At 40.1% G+C, this 18,737-nt stretch overlaps 1 protein-coding gene across 2 annotated transcripts in view; it reads right to left on the bottom strand.

Annotated features, from left to right (window-relative positions):
• The window catches only part of LOC109485422 (leucine-rich repeat-containing protein C10orf11 homolog), a 76,946-nt gene that overhangs the window by 6,955 nt on the left and 51,254 nt on the right, over positions 1 to 18,737 (bottom strand). For both annotated transcript variants that reach the window (XM_019789025.1, XM_019789026.1), the window contains exon 5: positions 15,226 to 15,365. In XM_019789025.1, coding sequence (XP_019644584.1) covers positions 15,226 to 15,365 — 140 coding nt within the window. The remainder of the gene's footprint in view (positions 1 to 15,225; positions 15,366 to 18,737) is intronic.

Below are 18,737 nucleotides of genomic sequence, written 5' to 3'. Positions count from 1 at the left end.
CTAATAAAATTTTAACAATTGAGCCTGGCTGAAAATGCACACGGTAGGTACAATGGAAAATCGAATTAGATTACACCTTTAACACCTTGCAATTAAATTTTGATTAACAAATTCAAGAACTTTTGGCCTTCCGGAACTGTTTTGCCACGATCATTGAGGCACACCTTTAATCTGATGTACCATATTATTGTGCCATATCTTATTTGTTTTGTTTTGTTGTATGTGTTGTGTTGGGCTGGGTTAAGCTGCATTGGTATTTTTTAAGCATGGTTACTTTGTCTTTTCAGTACTTTAGCATGTATACATGTATATACCAGTTACAAGAAATCACAAGGAAACAAACAAACAAACAGGAACTTACAAACAAACACTTCTGAAGCACACTTCATACATTGTGTATGTTGCCCAAGGAAGTCATTATATAAGTACACCTTTAAGAATTGTCACTATGCAACTGAAACATACAACATTCAATTTGACCCATCCTCAGCTAAAAGAGAACTTGCAGTGCCTTGCACTTTTCCTGCTTCTGCAGACTTCTTTTTTAGTAGTGAAGTTTTAATGCTGCATCGATCCTCACAGCTTGTACTTTAATCTTATCTCCTTTCTGTGCCCGTGGCATTTACAGGACCTGCCGGCGTGTTCAACGTTTGTCCGCCGCAATTTTCTGGACACGGAAACTCCCCACGTTGAAGCGGAGACGAACACATGGTGGTAGACGCCCGTCGTGTCACCTGTACCCAGTACCCTGCGATAAAGCACTCGGAGCATCTGTCAGAGGGGAATTGTATAGCTGCAGGTGAAAAAGTACATTTCCACAAGATAGATGAGGGGGAATCACGTGCTTGACAATGTTTGTAGTCTCCCAGCCACCTCTGAGACATCCTCGGGTCCCAAGAGACGACACCAAGTCCCACTTACTCACACAAGACGTATTGCTTCATAACCCCGCTACGACAGCCGGGGTAGCGACAACAATGCCCGAAAAAAAAGTTTGCGAAGTTTGGAAATTACCACGCGCACAAAAGGCTTCCTGCCGCCGGTCCCCGCAATTAATCATAGTCAGCGTTTGAGAAGCGTACAAATCTTGTAATAATTAACAAGACTTATCAATGTACGAACAGTCAGAGCAGTCACTAAATTATGCGTTTATGAGATCGCATGTCCCGATAGAAGTTTCTCAAAAATAAGACTTTAAACCAACTACTTAGGTAACGCACAAATATGAGCCATCAATCTCGTATATAGAAGACACCAGAAAAGAAACTTTTTTTCCGCTGCTCTACTTTACTTCGGTAAAGGCAATGTGACAAATTACTGCGTATACGGAAAATACAATTTTGGAGTAACATTTTCGTAAATCAAGATCTAGGAGTTCGTTACTACCGTTCTAACATGGCAACTTATCAAAAAGCGCCGTGGGACGGTTCTACCACATTTATTATAACATGTTATATGCGCCAAATACAGAAATATGCGAATGCAGATGCGATACAGACAATGATATATCGGCGAGAACCCAGACAATGATTAACCATTTCTATTAGACAAATATATCAAATTCTCATATTTCTTTTATCTGTCCCCAAAGTTTCATGAAGCAAGAAATTATTTGCCGCGTCAAGAGAGGGAAGACAAAGAGTTATGGGATGGCTGGGTTGGAGGAGTCCCCACGACACCTTGGAGACTTTGCCAACCCTGGGGGACAACCGAGCCCCTACTTACCAGCAAAGATTTATCACATCCGAGACAACGCGAGGCAACAGGAGCAGGAGGGATCCAACCATTAACAAGTTTGTATTCGCCGAACTAAGAGACGCATACATCTTTCTGTCGTGTCAACATCGACTAGATTTTGGAGCTGTCTTTCTTGACTTTAAAGGCCGTGTTGATTTGATTACATGGATGACATCCTCTGGGAATACCAAAACTGATGCGAGCGTGCGAATCAAAAAAAAGTCGCCGAAATAAGAGATGCATACATCTTAAGTTTCTGCCATGTCAACATCGACTAGATTTTGGAGCTGTCTTTCTTGACTTAGAGGCCGTGTTGATTTGATTACATGGATGACATCCTCTGGGAATGCGAGCGTGCAAATAAAAAAAAAGTTTGGCGAAAAAAGAGTTACCTTCTTTATACGTGGTCATTAAGGTTGAACAAATGACTAAACACACAGAGTATGGTACAGAGTATTTCTTATCTTAGCCCATTTTGGAGGCATTACGTTAATCTTGTCTTTTAAAGTTAGTTATTTAGATAAAAGTATTTTAGGTACTCAGTCCTTTTTCTGCACCTTATATTGCAGTATGTATGTCATATGGGCCAAGTGCCTGAAATAAAGTTTAAATAAAATAAAAAAATAAATAGAGAATAATAGACATATTCATTTTATTTTTTCACATTTTCTTCTTACCTTTGAAATTGATAATCAAAATTATGTCAGTTACCATAACAGATGAAACTTAAGTTCATACACAGTACTTTTTGGTCACTTAACAGTCTGTCGGTGTCTAAATGAAATTTTTCAGGCAGGTACAAAGTATGAACAGACTTATCTCACTTTTTTGTGGACAGTCTTTAGGCGTAAAGTTATTCAATTCAGGGAAAGATTGATCTAGATGTTAAACCAGATCTGTGCTTTTTACCCTCCATGAAAATGGGGGTACTGTTTTTACTCCGTTTCATGTTTGGTCTGATATCTGAAGATCGGTGAGAAGGAACTGTACGATATTTGGCAGATTGATGGATGGGGCCTTGGAGATTGTGTAGGTTGACTTTGAGCCCCTGGTGATTGACCTTGGTACTGCAGTTTAATTTTTTTATTCTGTTGTTTTCGCGTTATGGACTGTTTGTGCGATATTAAGGTAGCATGTAGTTGTTATTACCATGGTTTAGTGGTTTAAATTTGGGTCCCCTAGCTGTTTGCGTTTGATATTTACAAAATGTTTAATGTTGGACTTTTTGTGTTGAATGTTTGGAAAATCTGGGGGATGGTTTGGTATGATTTTTGGTATGTGGGTAGTTGTTGAGTCTCTTTGTGTTTTGGAGTGCATTAGCAGGTTGTCGCATATTTTTATTGCTTAATTTAAAAGGATTTTCACTTTTTCACCCCTACTTCATAATAGGATGGTCTGTTTGACCCAAAAGTTGGGACAGAGTGTTTTTGTTTATACCTCCAGCTGGCAGGTCAGACCCAGGCAGCCCTATCTATTTTTACCCCTAGACAGAATCTGCAGGAAATAAATCTTGTTTGTCTGGTCTGCAGGTCATTTGCCTGTCTGGCAGGTCATTGACCTACATGTACAGGCAAATGTAGCCTGGGTACCATCCCCAGTAGTATATTCGCAAACTCTATAACAGTTATAGAGTTTGCGAATATACTACTGGGGATGGTACCCAGGCTAAGGCAAATGACCTGCTGGCCATCAAAGTAAACAAACCATGGTAACAAGACACTAAACGCCTGCACATGACAGCTTGATAAATACAAAGTGCCACCACAAATCATTCTGCTGATAAAAACAAAGTTTGACTCATAATATCTCTATTGAAATACACCAAAAGATTACAAAATAACAAGCTATTTCATGGAGGGATGATGTCTACGACTTCTCCTTGTTATTCTTTGTCACTTCAAGAGAAACGAATTAGGCACCAGTGATAGAGATGGTAAGGCCACACCAATTTAATTTCTTGGTTAACGGATTCGCCCTGTCCATTTTTTTTCTGATTTGCAAAAAAAAATTGGGGGGGGGGTCTAAATTAACTGCAAGATGCTCAATGAAAGACATATTTTGGCCCCAACGTTTGAAGAAAATCTTTCTCTTCCTAGTTCTTAAAGTTTTTTAATGTAACAATGCAATTTTGTTTCATTAAAAGTTCATTTTTGTTTCATTAAAAGGCTCATATTGTAACATTTCTGGCTATCATGGGGTGCCTTGGTCTGTTTTTTTTTCACCCTGTCGCCAATATTTTTTCTGAAAAAATCTGAGAACCAACACATTAAATTGGTGTGGCCTACGGAAACTAAAAGAGAGGATTAGCCAAAGGAAAAAAATGTGTCTGACCTCCCCCCCATTAAGGTTTCAAAATGGAACAGTCCTACTTAGTTGAGTCTGCAAAAAACATCGTCAGACTGTTGGGCTGAAAACGTCTTAGCGCGGCGCGTTCTTAATCTTTATGTCGGCATTACCGAGCTGCAAATGTTACAAGTCGGTATGGCCCTTAAGAGAAACTTTCCCGTCCCAAGAGAAAGCGCACACATCCTGACTTCATCCCTAGATTTATAGCTTCGAGGCTTGGTTGGGACAAGCTCGGTAGGAGAGGGAAGGGGCTAAAAGCAAAAGTTCACCGCACATTTGCAAGACATCCCCGCCACCACCACCCTTCAACATCAAAAATATACAAGTTGAAGACCGGGTCTCGGAGGAAGCCGCTAGAGAAATGGCAAGACTTAAGTCGCCTTGTAAGATGTATAGCCCCGGTGGTTGAAACGGACAGGCCGTCCGGGGTAGATGGAACGCTGAAAAGAAAGTTAGCTGCAGATTTGGCACCCGTCCTTATCACGGTACCAATTTGGGGCTGTCAGGATCGAGAGGAACACGGGAGGAGCGAAATAAGTCCTGGTAGGTTGAACCGCTGATTGGGAAGATAACAAGTTGCCATGGTAACCTGGAGGAAGGTGACAGATTCCTGGTTGGATTTGCTGTTACGAAGAAGTTCTTTTGAATGAAATTACAGTTTCAGAATTGGATTATTTTGATTCAAACAGAGGAGAATGGGGGCATCCCTCTTGAGTACTTATACTGTTGTAATTTGGCTTAGTTACTAGCAGACATGTAATTCTTGTTAAAAGTGAGGGACTGCAGTCATTGGAGAGGTTGCCAATGGAACTTGTGAATGATTTTACAGCAAATCTGATGCTGGGTGTGAAGAAAAAACTTGGCTTGGTTACTCAATAAAAAGACAATCATGAATGTTTTCAACAGTTTTTTTTGTGTGACAATTTCTTCTCTGAATTTGCTGACAAGTACAAAATGACTCATAGTCATTTTACTTTATCCCATACTGAAACAAGAAATGGAAAATTTGCGTTAACTTAAACACATGTATTTTGGGTTTTCATATGAAACTGGCCAAAAAAGCTGCCAAAAAACTGGTGAGTACAAATGTAAGTGACCTTCAAGTTAGCCCCATTTTCTGAGTCTGACCAAGGACCTCCAGTCATTCTGCCTGTCAATCTTTCCCACTCACATGCTATCAACCTAATTTCAGGTTCACCATATTTCAATATTCCTCTACCCATCTATCAACCTACTCTGTCCAGACAAACAAACACACAAACCCACAGCTTAGCCACCCAAAACAATACTTCCATGGATGAAAGACCTGCCATATTGAACACGGGTATGTGGCAGAAAATTTAAAATGTCATGAAAGTCTTGCAAATCTTACTACAACACCGCCTATCCTGGTATATTAGAGTCAGAATTCACCACTCGCGTATTTGACAGCAACATCTGGTCAAATTACAACCTGTACGTCTACACAAAAGAGTTTTATAACTATTGTCAATATTGTTCCTAACAGTTCAAAAGAAGACAAACTAAGTCCACCTGCACTGTGAGCTGCATTTCTCATTAAATGGGACAACCGGGTATTGATTCACCGAGACCTTGGGTATAAATTCTCCAAGTTGAATGTTCCTCGGTCCAGTTTAATGTGAATAACACTCCAATTTTACTACCCCTGTAACAGCACAGCCCTCAAGACTGGACAGAAAAACGCTCCAAAGTTATCTTCCCGTGGTTATAGATCAGCCGCGGCCGTACAAATGTGGGAGTGCGGGAAATATGTCTTCGTCCGGTCCGATCGGACAGTGGGCTACCCTGAAATTGTACTGGATGTGTCGGGCGGTGATCCATCCTGGAGATACAAAAACGGTGCCCGGGTAGATTTAGAAGCCGTGCCACTCGCATGGAAAAGGCGTGCCCGCCCCCATGACCCTCAGCTATGACCTGGCAGTCGTAAAACTGGCTTCGACATTGGCTTTGACGAAAAACACGATCAATCTGGGGAAATTGATGACTCAGTCCAAAGGACTTAGAGACGTTGTCACAGACGTGCCACATCGGCTGAAGCGGCACACTTCTCGCTTCGTACCGAACACCCAAGTCATCAAGAACGCTCACGGTTCTAGCTACAGGATGGGCTGTCCCAGGGCTCTAGTCAGCTCAAATTTTTTTTCTGTCAGCCCAGGTTTATGATTGAAGATCTGGAGGGGGGGCACTTAAAATTTAGGGGGGCTCTTCTTGGAAATTTAGGGTTTTAAAGCCTTCAAAAGTGCAATTTCCTGCATTTTGAGAGCAAATATACATATAACTGGACAGTGAGTGTGAGTGAAATGGGGTTTACAGTGGTTGTTGGTGGTCCTTTGGATTTTAAAAAAATATTTCTAGCCAAGATTTTTGTTGATTTTGTCTGCCAACATTGACAGATTGTTTACAAATTTTTCCCAGCACATGTTGCTATTAAAATTATGGCACTTGACTGAAAAGCAAAGGCCTAGACTGTCCTTTTCATACGGTCCTATTTATTTATATAACAACCTCCAGTTGAAATCAAAAACTCTTGAGTGTGGCAAGTACAGAAAAATCAGTTTGTCATCACTTTTGGTGCTGTTATAGGATGCCTATAGACCTGTTTTTTTTTCCCTGTCGCTTCATACTTTTTTCTCACAAAATCTGCCACAACAAACGAAACGAGTTGGTGTGGCCTTAGTACCAAAAAAAAACCATGACGCACCACCTACCCATCATCCACACTAACTTTCTCTAAGCGTAGTATTGATTAAAAGCCAACTTTCCTCCAAAATGCCACTTTCTTCAAAAGGCATGCCTGTTTTTATTTTTTTCGTCCTGTCGTTCCATATTTTTCTCTGACAAAATTCGAGAACCAACGAAACAAATTTGTGTGGCCTCACTACCAAAAAACCATGACGCACCACCTACCCATCATCCACACTAACTTTCTCTAAGCATAGTATTGACTAAAAGCCAACTTTCCTCCAAAACGCCACTTTCTTCAAAAGGCATGCCTGTTTTTATTTTTTATGTCCTGTCGTTTCATATTTTTTCTTACAAAATCCGAGAACAAACGAAACAAATTTGTGTGGCCTCACTACCCAAAAACTATGACGCACCACCTACATTTTGTACCCATCATCCACACTAACTTTCTCTAAGCGTAGTATTGATTAAAAGCCAACTTTCCTCCAAAACGCCACTTTCTTCAAAAGGCATGCCTGTTTTTATTTTTTTTGTCCTGTCGTTTCATACTTTTTTCTCACGAAATCTGCGACAACAAACGAAACAAGTTGGTGTGGCCTTAAAGTACCCAAAAACCATGACGCACTACCTACCCATCATCCACACTAACTTTCTCTAAGCGTAGTATTGATTAAAAGCCAACTTTCCTCCAAAACGCCACTTTCTTCAAAAGGCATTTACTGACGTCCCCACAAAGTGTGTCTCCATGAATAGAGCCTTTAATCCCACAAATGGGTTATTTGTTGCTTCAAAAAGTGCTTTTGACAGTTGGCTTATCAAGGGATGCCATCAATCTTGGCCGAGTAAAAACACTGCCGGGCGCAATTAAGCTGATTGTCTTTGTCTCGAAAAAAGGGCCTTTGTGCGGGGAAAAAGTTGTGCTCAGCAGTGACGGCGATAAAGGCATTATGGGTGATCCGGCGGTGGTTTTGCCATTGTTTTCCACTAGAGAATCCATCTGTCATGTCCAGTGAAAAGAATGGATGCCACTAGCGTCCCTCCAAACTGATAATAATAAATAATGCGCGGTCTGCTGTCCACACGAACTATTGGGAATTACATATTAGATTACATCACAAAATGACAAGTGTTAAATTACTGCCTGCATGATGCTATGTAATGATAAGAAAAGTGGTCAGGCACACAGAAGTTTTCTTTTGTCTTTGCATGATGATTAATTACCACAAAATAGTCAATGCTTTCTAGGCTCCAAATCAACTGAAACAAATCTGCGACAATCTCAATTGTTTTTACCAGGAGTTTTTAAAATGTTTTGCAGGTACATGTACAATGCACATATAAATATGATGTTATACATAACAAGCTATTTACATGTCTCGAATCAAGTACAACAGATTTCAAGAGTCTCGATGTTGGAGACAGATTTGAATATATCTTTACACGTAATGCTTCCCACAACACAAAAAATAGGTAGATATATAAAGGAATGCTTTGTTATTAGAAAAAAATACCGAAACTTGTGATTAGCCCACTCAATTGTAACACTTTATCAAAGACTTGTGCTAGCCCTTGTTGTTTGAATAATAAAGATAATTATGTTAGGTTTTATTCGACATTAGGTCTTATTCAACACATTTATTTTATTGTTTGTTACTTTCTTTATGTAGTTTGCCATACATTGTACCATGTGCAATTGTCATGCGATAAAGTTCTTCTATGTTCAGCCTGTCCACTATTAATTTTGTATACTATTTTTGAGGGATAAGAATTATGACAACCTTCAGAAAATGGGTAATACTTGAAATTTCTCCAATATTGAATAACAATATTGAAAACGATTGAAAAACAACATTTGAAACAGAACTTGCAAACATGTCAAGTTTGCTCCTAGCAAGATTCTGAGACCTTTTCCCTTCTGCCTGTCAATATTCCCACCCATGTGCTGTCAACCTACTCTGTCCTGACAAACAGATACACAAACCCACAGCTAGGCCACCCAAAACAATGCTTCCATTTTATGGCATAATTTCATACCTAACTGCTTATTAAGTGTCCACACAAACTTTTGATAAAGTTTACTGACAATTTTTTTTTTCAATTTCTTGGATAAGATTTAATAGCTTGGACAATATGACAAATGTCTCAACATTTTTCAACAGTGCACATACGTTATCTGCCAAAGTCATTAGTGCTTGGACACTGTGGGGAAACTTATGGTACATTACACTGGGAAAAACCTGATGGATTATCCCTAGGCAACAACAATTCAATTTGTATGTTCTCAGACTTTTGCAGGAAAATAATAGAGTGTACCGAACAAATGCTACCAAGAAAAGACCTAGCTTGACTACTTCGGAGGTCTAACAACATTATACGCATAGAATTGCCTGGACATTCAGTCTCTCGATCACTGGACAAAGTAAGAATCTTAGACTCAGAACTTTAACTGGACTTCTTTGCACGAGGGAAGAGGCCATCTACATCAGGGCATTACAACCATCCCTCAACAGAGACGGGGGGCGCTACAGACTTTCTGCAACCTATGATCCACTGCTCACGGAGTCACGTGTGTTATCTGCGTGACGTCACGGAAGCGGTGGATCTCTCATTCCTTGACAAAGACTGGAGTTGTACAGTCGAAAATTTGGGTGAGTCCAATTTCTTGTGTTGGAAATTACAGCTTAACACCTTGCTTCATAATGATTTCTACCAACACAGATGAACTTTCAAGATAAGAATTGAGGTGTTAAAAAGTCGTATTTTCCAAGAACTGTTGTTCATGCATTGACGAAATTAAAAAAAAACTATAATAATGACTACGATTTTCTCAACTGTTGGAGCCATAACATTTTGGTCTTTGATTTATTCTCTTTTTCGAATCAGAAAAAAAATGAAGCGACAGATCGTAGAACCACGGAAATAAATTGGTGCGGGCTAACAGTAGAACCGGCCTGATGGATTGTCCTTACTTCCAGGGTGGTTACTGTGAGGGCCACAATGTACGAGCCGGCTGAGCCATTCTGACATCCCTATGACGACAGAAAATAATCCATCCACGTAATGAGACCCGTGGTCGTGAAAAATTTAAGGACCCTGTCATCCTCCTTTCGCGTCACGTACATGTTCATTGTTCGGGCCAGCAAATTATATTACGGCGCTGTCTGACAAATAAGTGTGCAGTCGTCTCTTTTTACATGTCAAGGGGAATGGTTTACTACAACCGTCTTCGCATTTTTCCGGAGATATATGCCATATCTTGTTCCAGCCGTTCACTGTAAATTTCGGAAGAGACAATGCCAGCATGTGACAAGAGATGACAAAGCTAGCGTGCATTTATGAATCGCTAAACTACGAAAGTTGGCAAACCTTCAATCAATTGCCGCGTCTGAGCCACAACTTATACACGTCGAAACTTGACGCCGTACTGAGTTAAAGAAGAGTTCACTGCAAGGTAAATGTAGCCATTACACAAACGCATCAGTGTACTTACTTTGAAACCACAGAAGTGATTCGTCAGCATTCATTAGAGGCTGGACGATTTTTTTGCTTCGTCAAGGCAGCCCACTTCACAAGAGGACATCAATTCAAACTTCCTACTGTAATAATAGTGATTGAGGGAATCACTGTTTTATGATTATTTGCCATTCTTATAAATCAAGGAAACACAATAGGACCATGAATTTTCCCATCCTTCCAACCAGTAGCTTAAATGCCAGCGTGTTCACCAATTACAGTTGAATCATTTCTCCATTGAGGAACCCTCAGCCAAGGCCCCATAAGTCATCGGTAGATTGCCTCTTGACGGATGAACAAAAGCTGCGGGAGAAAGTGTCCGCCTAGGGGGGCATTTGTAATGTGTGTAACAGAGTCACTTGAATAACTATTATTCCAATACCATTTCAGACAGACATGAACCTGTGTCATTGCTGAATTAAGCTACAGGCAAACTAAAAGCAAAGAAGGACATCAAATTATTCAATAAAATGTTAAAACTTTACTAAATACAACCTACAGGTGATACTGTCTCTTTCTTCCTCTTTTGCTATACATGAAATAAAATGAGTATCCAATTGCTTATTATAGCCTACAACATGTACTCGTAGTTTAGAGCTTGTGAATGATGGTAAAGATTTAAATCTTTCTCTACAAACATTTTTGCCTGAAAGTTGACAGGAAAGTAGGAGCAATATTACGTAATCATGTACGAAGAGAATTTGTCCCAATCAATCGGTCAGTGGCAGCAGTTCAAAATTTTCAAAATACAAAGTTATTTCTCGTGACTATCTCCCAGACAGAAAGGAGAGGAAAGGTGAGGTTAGAACTCTGGCAAACAGACGTTAAAGTTTCACAACTTGAATCCCGCTGGAGTCCCGACAATTGATGCTTTCTTTCAGCAGCTGTCACCACCCCACGGCTCTGCCTCTATTATGACTGTGGCATGATGAGTTGTTCTGCAAACCTTGCCTGACGTCGCTCGACAGTGAAGCTGTGCCAGATGTATTAGTCTTCCTTAATGGCCTTTTTCATGAAGAAACTTCTGAACTGGCATCTCAAGAATCCAATCCTTTTCTTCGGCTCGTACATTAAGAAATACTTTAAAAGACTAGTCCAATGACAAGGAATTCACACTTTTCTGTTTTAACTTATGGGCGTATTGAAGTGTTGTTTTGAGCGACCGAGCTGCGGGTTTGTGTATCTGTTTGCCAGGACAGAGTAGGTTGACAGCACATGGGTGGGAATATTGGCAGGCAGAAGGGAAAAGGTCCCAGAATCTTGCCAGGAGCAAACAGGAATTAGAAGTGGACATGGGGGAATTCAGGAATTCAGAGTACTGCCTTTTTGATCTGCATTTTCTACATGAAATATGTGAAAATTTGATCTCTGTACAACTGTGTGTTGGAATAAAGTTCAACCTTTTACTATGATTACTACCAACACAGACGAACTTTCATGATAATCTGAAATACATGTAGCTGTCTAACAGGCTTTAAACCAGATGCTAACTACATGTATACGTCCAACCCTCGGAAGACAGGAACACCAGACAATAAACCAGATGAGAGTTTCACAGCACAAAACATTTACGACATCCACAAAACTTGCAGCAGCGAGCCAGTTTCGCCGTTCTTTTTAAACAACCGGCAGCGGTGCCTGCAGCAAATTTGGAAAGTGCGACACAATTCTCCCTCGCAAACCCAGAGTATCTCCATACATCATCAAATCAACATCAGTATTGGTACAGAGGAAATGTCCATCCATCCTGCCCTAACCATTCCCAAACTACACTTCTTACTACCAATACATCGTTTAAGTTCTGGTCCGGCCATTTGCTAGATATGGCGACCATATATCTTGGTTACCCTCACGATCCGTGACGCGATATTTTCCAGATGCCTACAAGAAGATAGTTATGCAACTTACTTCAGTAATGTTCTGATAAATCAATATACCTCTGGCAGCATTAGATAAAACAACATGGCACATCTAGTTCGCTGGTCATCAAATGTGGCCAATAACCATTGAAGCCATCACTTTTTATTGTGCTGTAGGCGTCCAACTGACTTTCCAAGTTTATACCTTGTACATTTATAGAAGAAAGCGGAGGTATCCCTGTCGTAAAGAATGTTTCAATGATTTATTATCTTGTTGGGGAAGGGAGTCAGGAAGATTTCTTCTTGACTTTCTGTCCAAATGCGAACTCTATATCAGTGCCCAGAAGGCGCGTTGTAGAGGTGACACGTACAAACATCATTCATAATTGACACGCAGGTCCCAGTTGAGACAGCCCGCACATCACGACCGTTTGTCAAAGTCGCTCTAATTTGTGACTTTGGCTTTTCATTTTGACATCTGTCTCCGAATCATCGCGTCATCAATCACGCTAACTCCCCGCAGACGAAAGAAGTGTATTAACATCTTTCTCTCAACGTCTTCCCAATTTGGTCGACAGCAACTTTGCCTCATGCCACCTTCCCCAAACTATCATCCCATCCGTCTTGCCTTTACCTTGTTTATTACCAGCGTTATAGACCTGACAGCTATGGGGGTGCTAAATTGTTTAAGACCTGACAGCGTTTTCAAAGTTCTAATGCTCCGTACATAATGAACAAGGCAGTTTCTCGGGTGCGGTACACTGGGGGATTAGGGTATAATCTATGACGGACATTAGCGTTGTGAGGAAGGGTTCATAAATCTTTGTAAACTGGAAGAAAGGCGCTCCCTGTATGATTCAAACAATTTAACAACACCTCCGAAAGGTGTCGGTCCTCTGGGGAAGTCATTCATGGCAATTTATGGAATGTTCCATCTTTGTGGGTAACTGTCCTCGTAGGACCAGTGGCTTTGTTTCAAAACCGAGCGGGAGACCGCAATATTACTTTGCGGCTCACAAAGACATAGCCGTAAATTCCCGGCGGACAGGTAGAGTGGGTAGACATGAGGGCAGCGTGTCAGTATCCGGTTACCTCAAAAACAGCTTTTCACTTGCTAATGACAGGTGGAAGTTAGACAGCACCAGCTACTGTAATTCACTTAATGTTCACGGTAGAAAAAGTTCACAGTCTGAGGAAAATGGAGGTGTTCACAGAACTATATGTTCATGGTGGAATCAGGTGCAGAAAAAAAGAAAGTCACCAATTTATTTGTTAATGGTAAGGATAGTTTTAAAGTGACTTAGAAAACTGTGAACATAAAAGTACCGTGAACAAAATCAGCAATTACAGTATTTATAATACTAGTACCACAATATGGAAAATATCTTGACATTTTGTGTAATCTACATGGTTACAACAATGTGAACACAGCTTTCTGTGTAATCTTAAGATAATTAATTTGTATCTATTGATTTGTATTGGGTGTTGAGTTATATTGCTTTATAATGTGTAGTGTACAACATCAGTTTAATTTGATGCCTGGTGCTTCACAGTGTATTGTGTTATAACAATTTGTATACAGAAAAAAAGAAAGAAAAAGACTTTCAACTTTTCATTCAATAAATGAAAAGGAAAATACTAGTACTCTTAATGATACACTTCTATGAATCTCTGTTATTGAGATAGTGGCGTAGTGGGATTTAATTTGGTGCCAGGTGTAACAGGCCAGAATATACCCCTTACTAAAAATATACCCCGGGGATATTCAAACAGGTATAATCTGGTCCGTTACACTGGTTCCCGATGACCACTCAAAAAAGAAAAGTCAAGGTCCTTCCCATACAGGGCCCATCCCCATTTCTATAGCCCTTGGGCCACACAATTTTGTGCAGCCTGGAGCCCAGCCTTGTTAAGGTTTAGGCCACTCCCCTGGTCCGTTTGTTCGGAGAGGAGTGGTTCTTTGAAAGCAGACTTAAGCTAATAAGGCTGGACTCCGGGATATTAGGCCATTGCAACATGATTAGAACACTGACCAGTACACTGACCTATATGTAATGGTCCCCACAACGCAAAAATAGGTAGATATATGAAGGAATGCTTTGCTATTACTAGTGTTAGAAAAAATACCAAAACTTGTGATTAGCCCACTCGATTGCAACAATTTTATCAAAGACTTGTGCTATCCCTTATTACTTGAATAATTATGATATAGATATGTTAGGTTTTATTCGACATTAGGTCTTATTCAACACATTTATTTTATTGTTTGTTACTCTCTTTATGTAGTTTGCCATGCATTGTACCATGTGCAATTGTCGTGCAATAAAGTTCTTCTTCTTTATGTCTGATACCAGGGATATTTCAGCAGGGGTATCTTCTGAACTTGATTCACAGGTTCTAACCCCCATACAGTGAATATGCAAAAATGCAAGAAAAACCGTGAAGAATGGGGGTATTACACAGGCGCAGTATGATCTGCCGACATGACCATGGGGCATTTCAACAGTGGTTACATTCTGGCCTGTTACACTGGTTCTATCCCCCATTACCATGACACTGACCTATATGTCTGGTACCAGGGTCATTTCAGCAAGGGTACATTCTGGCCTGTTACACAGGTTCTGACCCCCATACAGTACTAGTATATCTTTGGTACCATGGATGTTAAAACGGGGTACATCCTGGCCTGTTACACTGGTTCTATCCTCCATGTCAAGTATACTGACCTATATCTCTGATACCAGGGGCATTTCAGCAGTGGGTACATTCTGGCCTGTTACACTGGTTCTAACCCCCATGTCCAGTATACTGACCTGTATGTTTGCTACCAGGGGTACATTCAACAGTGGGTACATTCTGGCCTGTTACACTGGTTCTATCCCCCATGACCTTGACACTGACCTATATCTCTGATACCAGGGATATTTCAGCAGGGGTACATTCTGGCCTGCTACACACTCAGGTTCTAACCCCTTTACATTATATCTTTGGTACCATGGATGTTAAAACGGGGTACATTCTAGCCTGTAACACTGGTTCTATTCCCCATGACCTTGACACTGACCTATATCTCTGGTAGTCCTCCTCATCCTTGTCCTCTGCTGACAGCTCGTTAGGACAGGCGACATTTCCCAGCAGGCTGAGGTAGGTCAAGTTTGGACAGCTGCTGTCCAACTTATCCAGGAAGTCCTCTAGATCTGTAATGTAGCTGGCGGTTAAGGAAAACATACTTTTCAACATTCTCAGTACTTCATAGCTATATCAATAGTCAAATCAAGGCAGTTATATTACTTAATATTACTAAGAGCTATTTGATACTTTAAAATTAGACAAGATATGTAACAGTGTTCGAAATACCTGCCTGCAGTCTGCAATCTGCAGATAGATTTTCAAGATTGCAGAAGAAAAAATTATACAATCTGCAATTTTGCAGAAGGAAAAATAGGCTCCAGATTCATTAGTTTTCAATTTAGCAAACTAAAACTCCCAGGCCCCAGGGACAGACTGTTCTGAAACAACAGGAGCTTCTTCACTAATTTGCATCATCCTTGTCTTGACTTGTCTAACTTTTGTTTCCTTTTGGACTTCCAAAAAATTGTCTTCACCAATTTGCATATCAATCCATAGTTTATGCTTATAAACCTGAAATTCTCCTGCAGTCCAGTAATGCTACTGTACAGATTTACAAAGCTATATATGATGCAAAAAAGGAATTATTGGTTTGAGAAGGTTGTAGTATGGAGGCTTGTGTATTTGCAGAAAGTATTTCCAATTTGCAGAACAAAATTTTGACTCTTCTGCAATATTGCAGAGTACTGAAAAAAAGAAAAAAAGAAATGTCAAAGCAGGACATGTTTAAACACTCGATGACATACAAGAACTAAATGTACAGTAGACAAACTATGTAATTATGTTTCCAAATGTTTCAAAAAGAGAGAAGAAAGGGCAACTAACAGTAGATGATAGGTAGTATATAGTATTGTAGTAATGTACAGATTCCTACGTAGCACTTTGCATTAGAATATAGCGTTCCAGTATGCAACACTCATGTTGTGCATACTGCATGTCGTCTTGTGCATTTAGCCCATCTGGGCAAGAACATGTAATAAAGATTCATATCATATCAGTAAATCATTTTTTAAAAATTTTAATCTCCTTGGGCTTGATATCACTGGTCCCTTTCCTCTTTAAAATTAATATCTATTATTTTGTAGCTCCTGGCAATCTCCTTTTTGAATCCCCTTCTTTATCATGCAAGAGAAAGTACAACAGCTGTCAAGGAGGTCATGTAGCAAAAACACCTGCTCTACCAGATGAAGCAATTAATGACTTTCCCTCCCTAAACCCAACTTATCCATTACAACCTGACCTAATAATATTATTAAGGACCATGCAGAAACACAGACACACACACGGACACACACACAGACATACCAAAAACAATACCTCCATTTTTTATGGAGGTAAATACTCCCCATCAGTAACAAGTACATTACTTAAACTCCACAACTAGTGCTGCATACCTAAACCCACATTTAGGTTCAGGTCCAGATTCAAGTCCAGAGGTTTAGGTTCAGGAAACATACAAAATTCCATGTTGACAACCTTGCAATATTGTCAGGGTGAAACTTTGACCACAATAACATGGAGGCCAACACTTGACGATGCCCGATGTATGTTTTCTTCATTTTGCAGCAAAGTTTTTGCAATCTACGGATGGTTTTAGGTGGTTTCGAAAGAAAAGAGGTATGTGAAATGGTCTTTTATGGTAATAAGTCCGGACTCGGTTCTTGACTTTTAGGTTATCTTGGACTTGAACCTAAACATTCTTACAAGTCCGGATCCAAGTCCAGTAAACCGGTATGCAGCACTATCCACAACCATAGCCAAACTTAACCAACAGCTAGGCCACGTCAATACAAGGTCAGAACTTGCACTCTACAGCCACCTCGTGTATTTACAACCAGGCCTGCAGATCCAAGGAGTCAGGGGAAGTTGAAACAACATCAGCTTTACGCACCAGTGATGGCCTGTGTGTGTTTTACTACCACATTATTCCTTCCTCAAAGCAGTGCCGCGGACTGGTCACAGGGAGTCCAAACGACTTCCCACGGAGGCTACAATAGGGGCATTAGTGTTTTACAACTGGGATAAACGGATTAGGGGTTAGTTGTCTGCACCAGAGATGCCCTTGGGGTTGCGGCGGGGTGCAGCGGCGGTATATTGTCCCGACGTTTATGAGGAAAGATCGGATGCACCAACAAGTACTGAGGGGCTGGACCTAGCCTCCTTAGCAGGTATTTCCGGTGCAGTCACTGTTTTTATTTTGGGAAGACAGTCTCAGAAGTGCAAACTAGAAAGGTAACATTTTCGAAGCAAATGCGTAATGTTTACCTTCACATACACGTACATTGTACGTGTATGGTCTGTTCTCACTGTTAATTCTTCCTCAAATACATTCATATGTATGGTCAGACAGGAGCATAAATCCCTACTACTATAAAATTGCAACATTATGTAACCCAACACCAGTTACCATGGTGAGAGACGTCAACAAATCAGGTCATTGGCCAGGTCAGAGGTCAGTGTTTGGAATGGAAGAAGTTAGAGGCAACGTAGCAAAAACGATATGTTTTCCTTCGGTAAACATAATTACAAAAGAGTGCAAATCAGTATTGTTTTGTGTGTTTTTGCAGCTACACATTTGTATAACTCACGGAAGTTTTGACAGTTTTCTTTCATTTTTGGTACTAGTACTTGATTAGTTCTTGGGGTCAGGATGATGCAGCTTGTTTTTTTCTTCGTACAAGTATTTTCAAGGCCACACAAATTTAAATTCTTGGTTAACGGATTCGCCCGCTTCATTTTTTTCTGATTTGCAAAAAAAAAATAAAAATTCAGAATCAACTGCAAAATGCTCATATTTTGCCCTGAACAGTTGAAAACAGTCCTTTTCTTCCTAGTTGTTACAGTTATTCCATCTTTCAATGCAATGGTATCATTAAAAGTTCAAAATTCATTGTTTAGATTTTGAACCAGCCTGGTGTGTTGACTTCGTGGCTCCTATTGTACCATTTTGGGCCATAATAGGATGCCTAGGCCTGTTTTTATTTTTATTTTTTTCGCCCGCCCACACTATTATTTTTCCAGAAAAATTTGTTAACCAAGACATTAAATTGGTGTGGCCCAAGTATTGAAATAAAATAATTTGACACCCCCATGCTGTATGAGAGGTGGTATAGTCTGTTCTCAACAGCTCTTGTCCACCGTAGGAGTTAAGCCATGTGGGACTAATGGGCTATACCACACTACTTTCAGGCAGGGATGGTTTAAGCTTTGACATTAATATGTTTAATGTCATGTTTGAAAATTGTGCAAATATATACTTCCCAGAGGTTTATGATCTTAGATTTTTGTTATAGTCGCAAATTTCATCACATTTATGTCACATAAACAACATCATTGAGTTAAATATTCTATAGCAACTGCATGTTGGCAGGTTTCCACATTGAATCTTTGAGTCCTATAATTACAATTGGGACCCTCCAAACAGTTCTAAAGTCTGCCTAAATTAGA

Source organism: Branchiostoma belcheri, unplaced genomic scaffold (assembly GCF_001625305.1).
Source record: "Branchiostoma belcheri isolate BF01 breed outbred unplaced genomic scaffold, Haploidv18h27 scaffold75, whole genome shotgun sequence".
Classification (NCBI taxonomy): Eukaryota; Metazoa; Chordata; class Leptocardii; order Amphioxiformes; family Branchiostomatidae; genus Branchiostoma; species Branchiostoma belcheri.
Note: the sequence above shows the minus strand (reverse complement) of the source record. Positions and strands in the feature narration are given on the sequence as shown.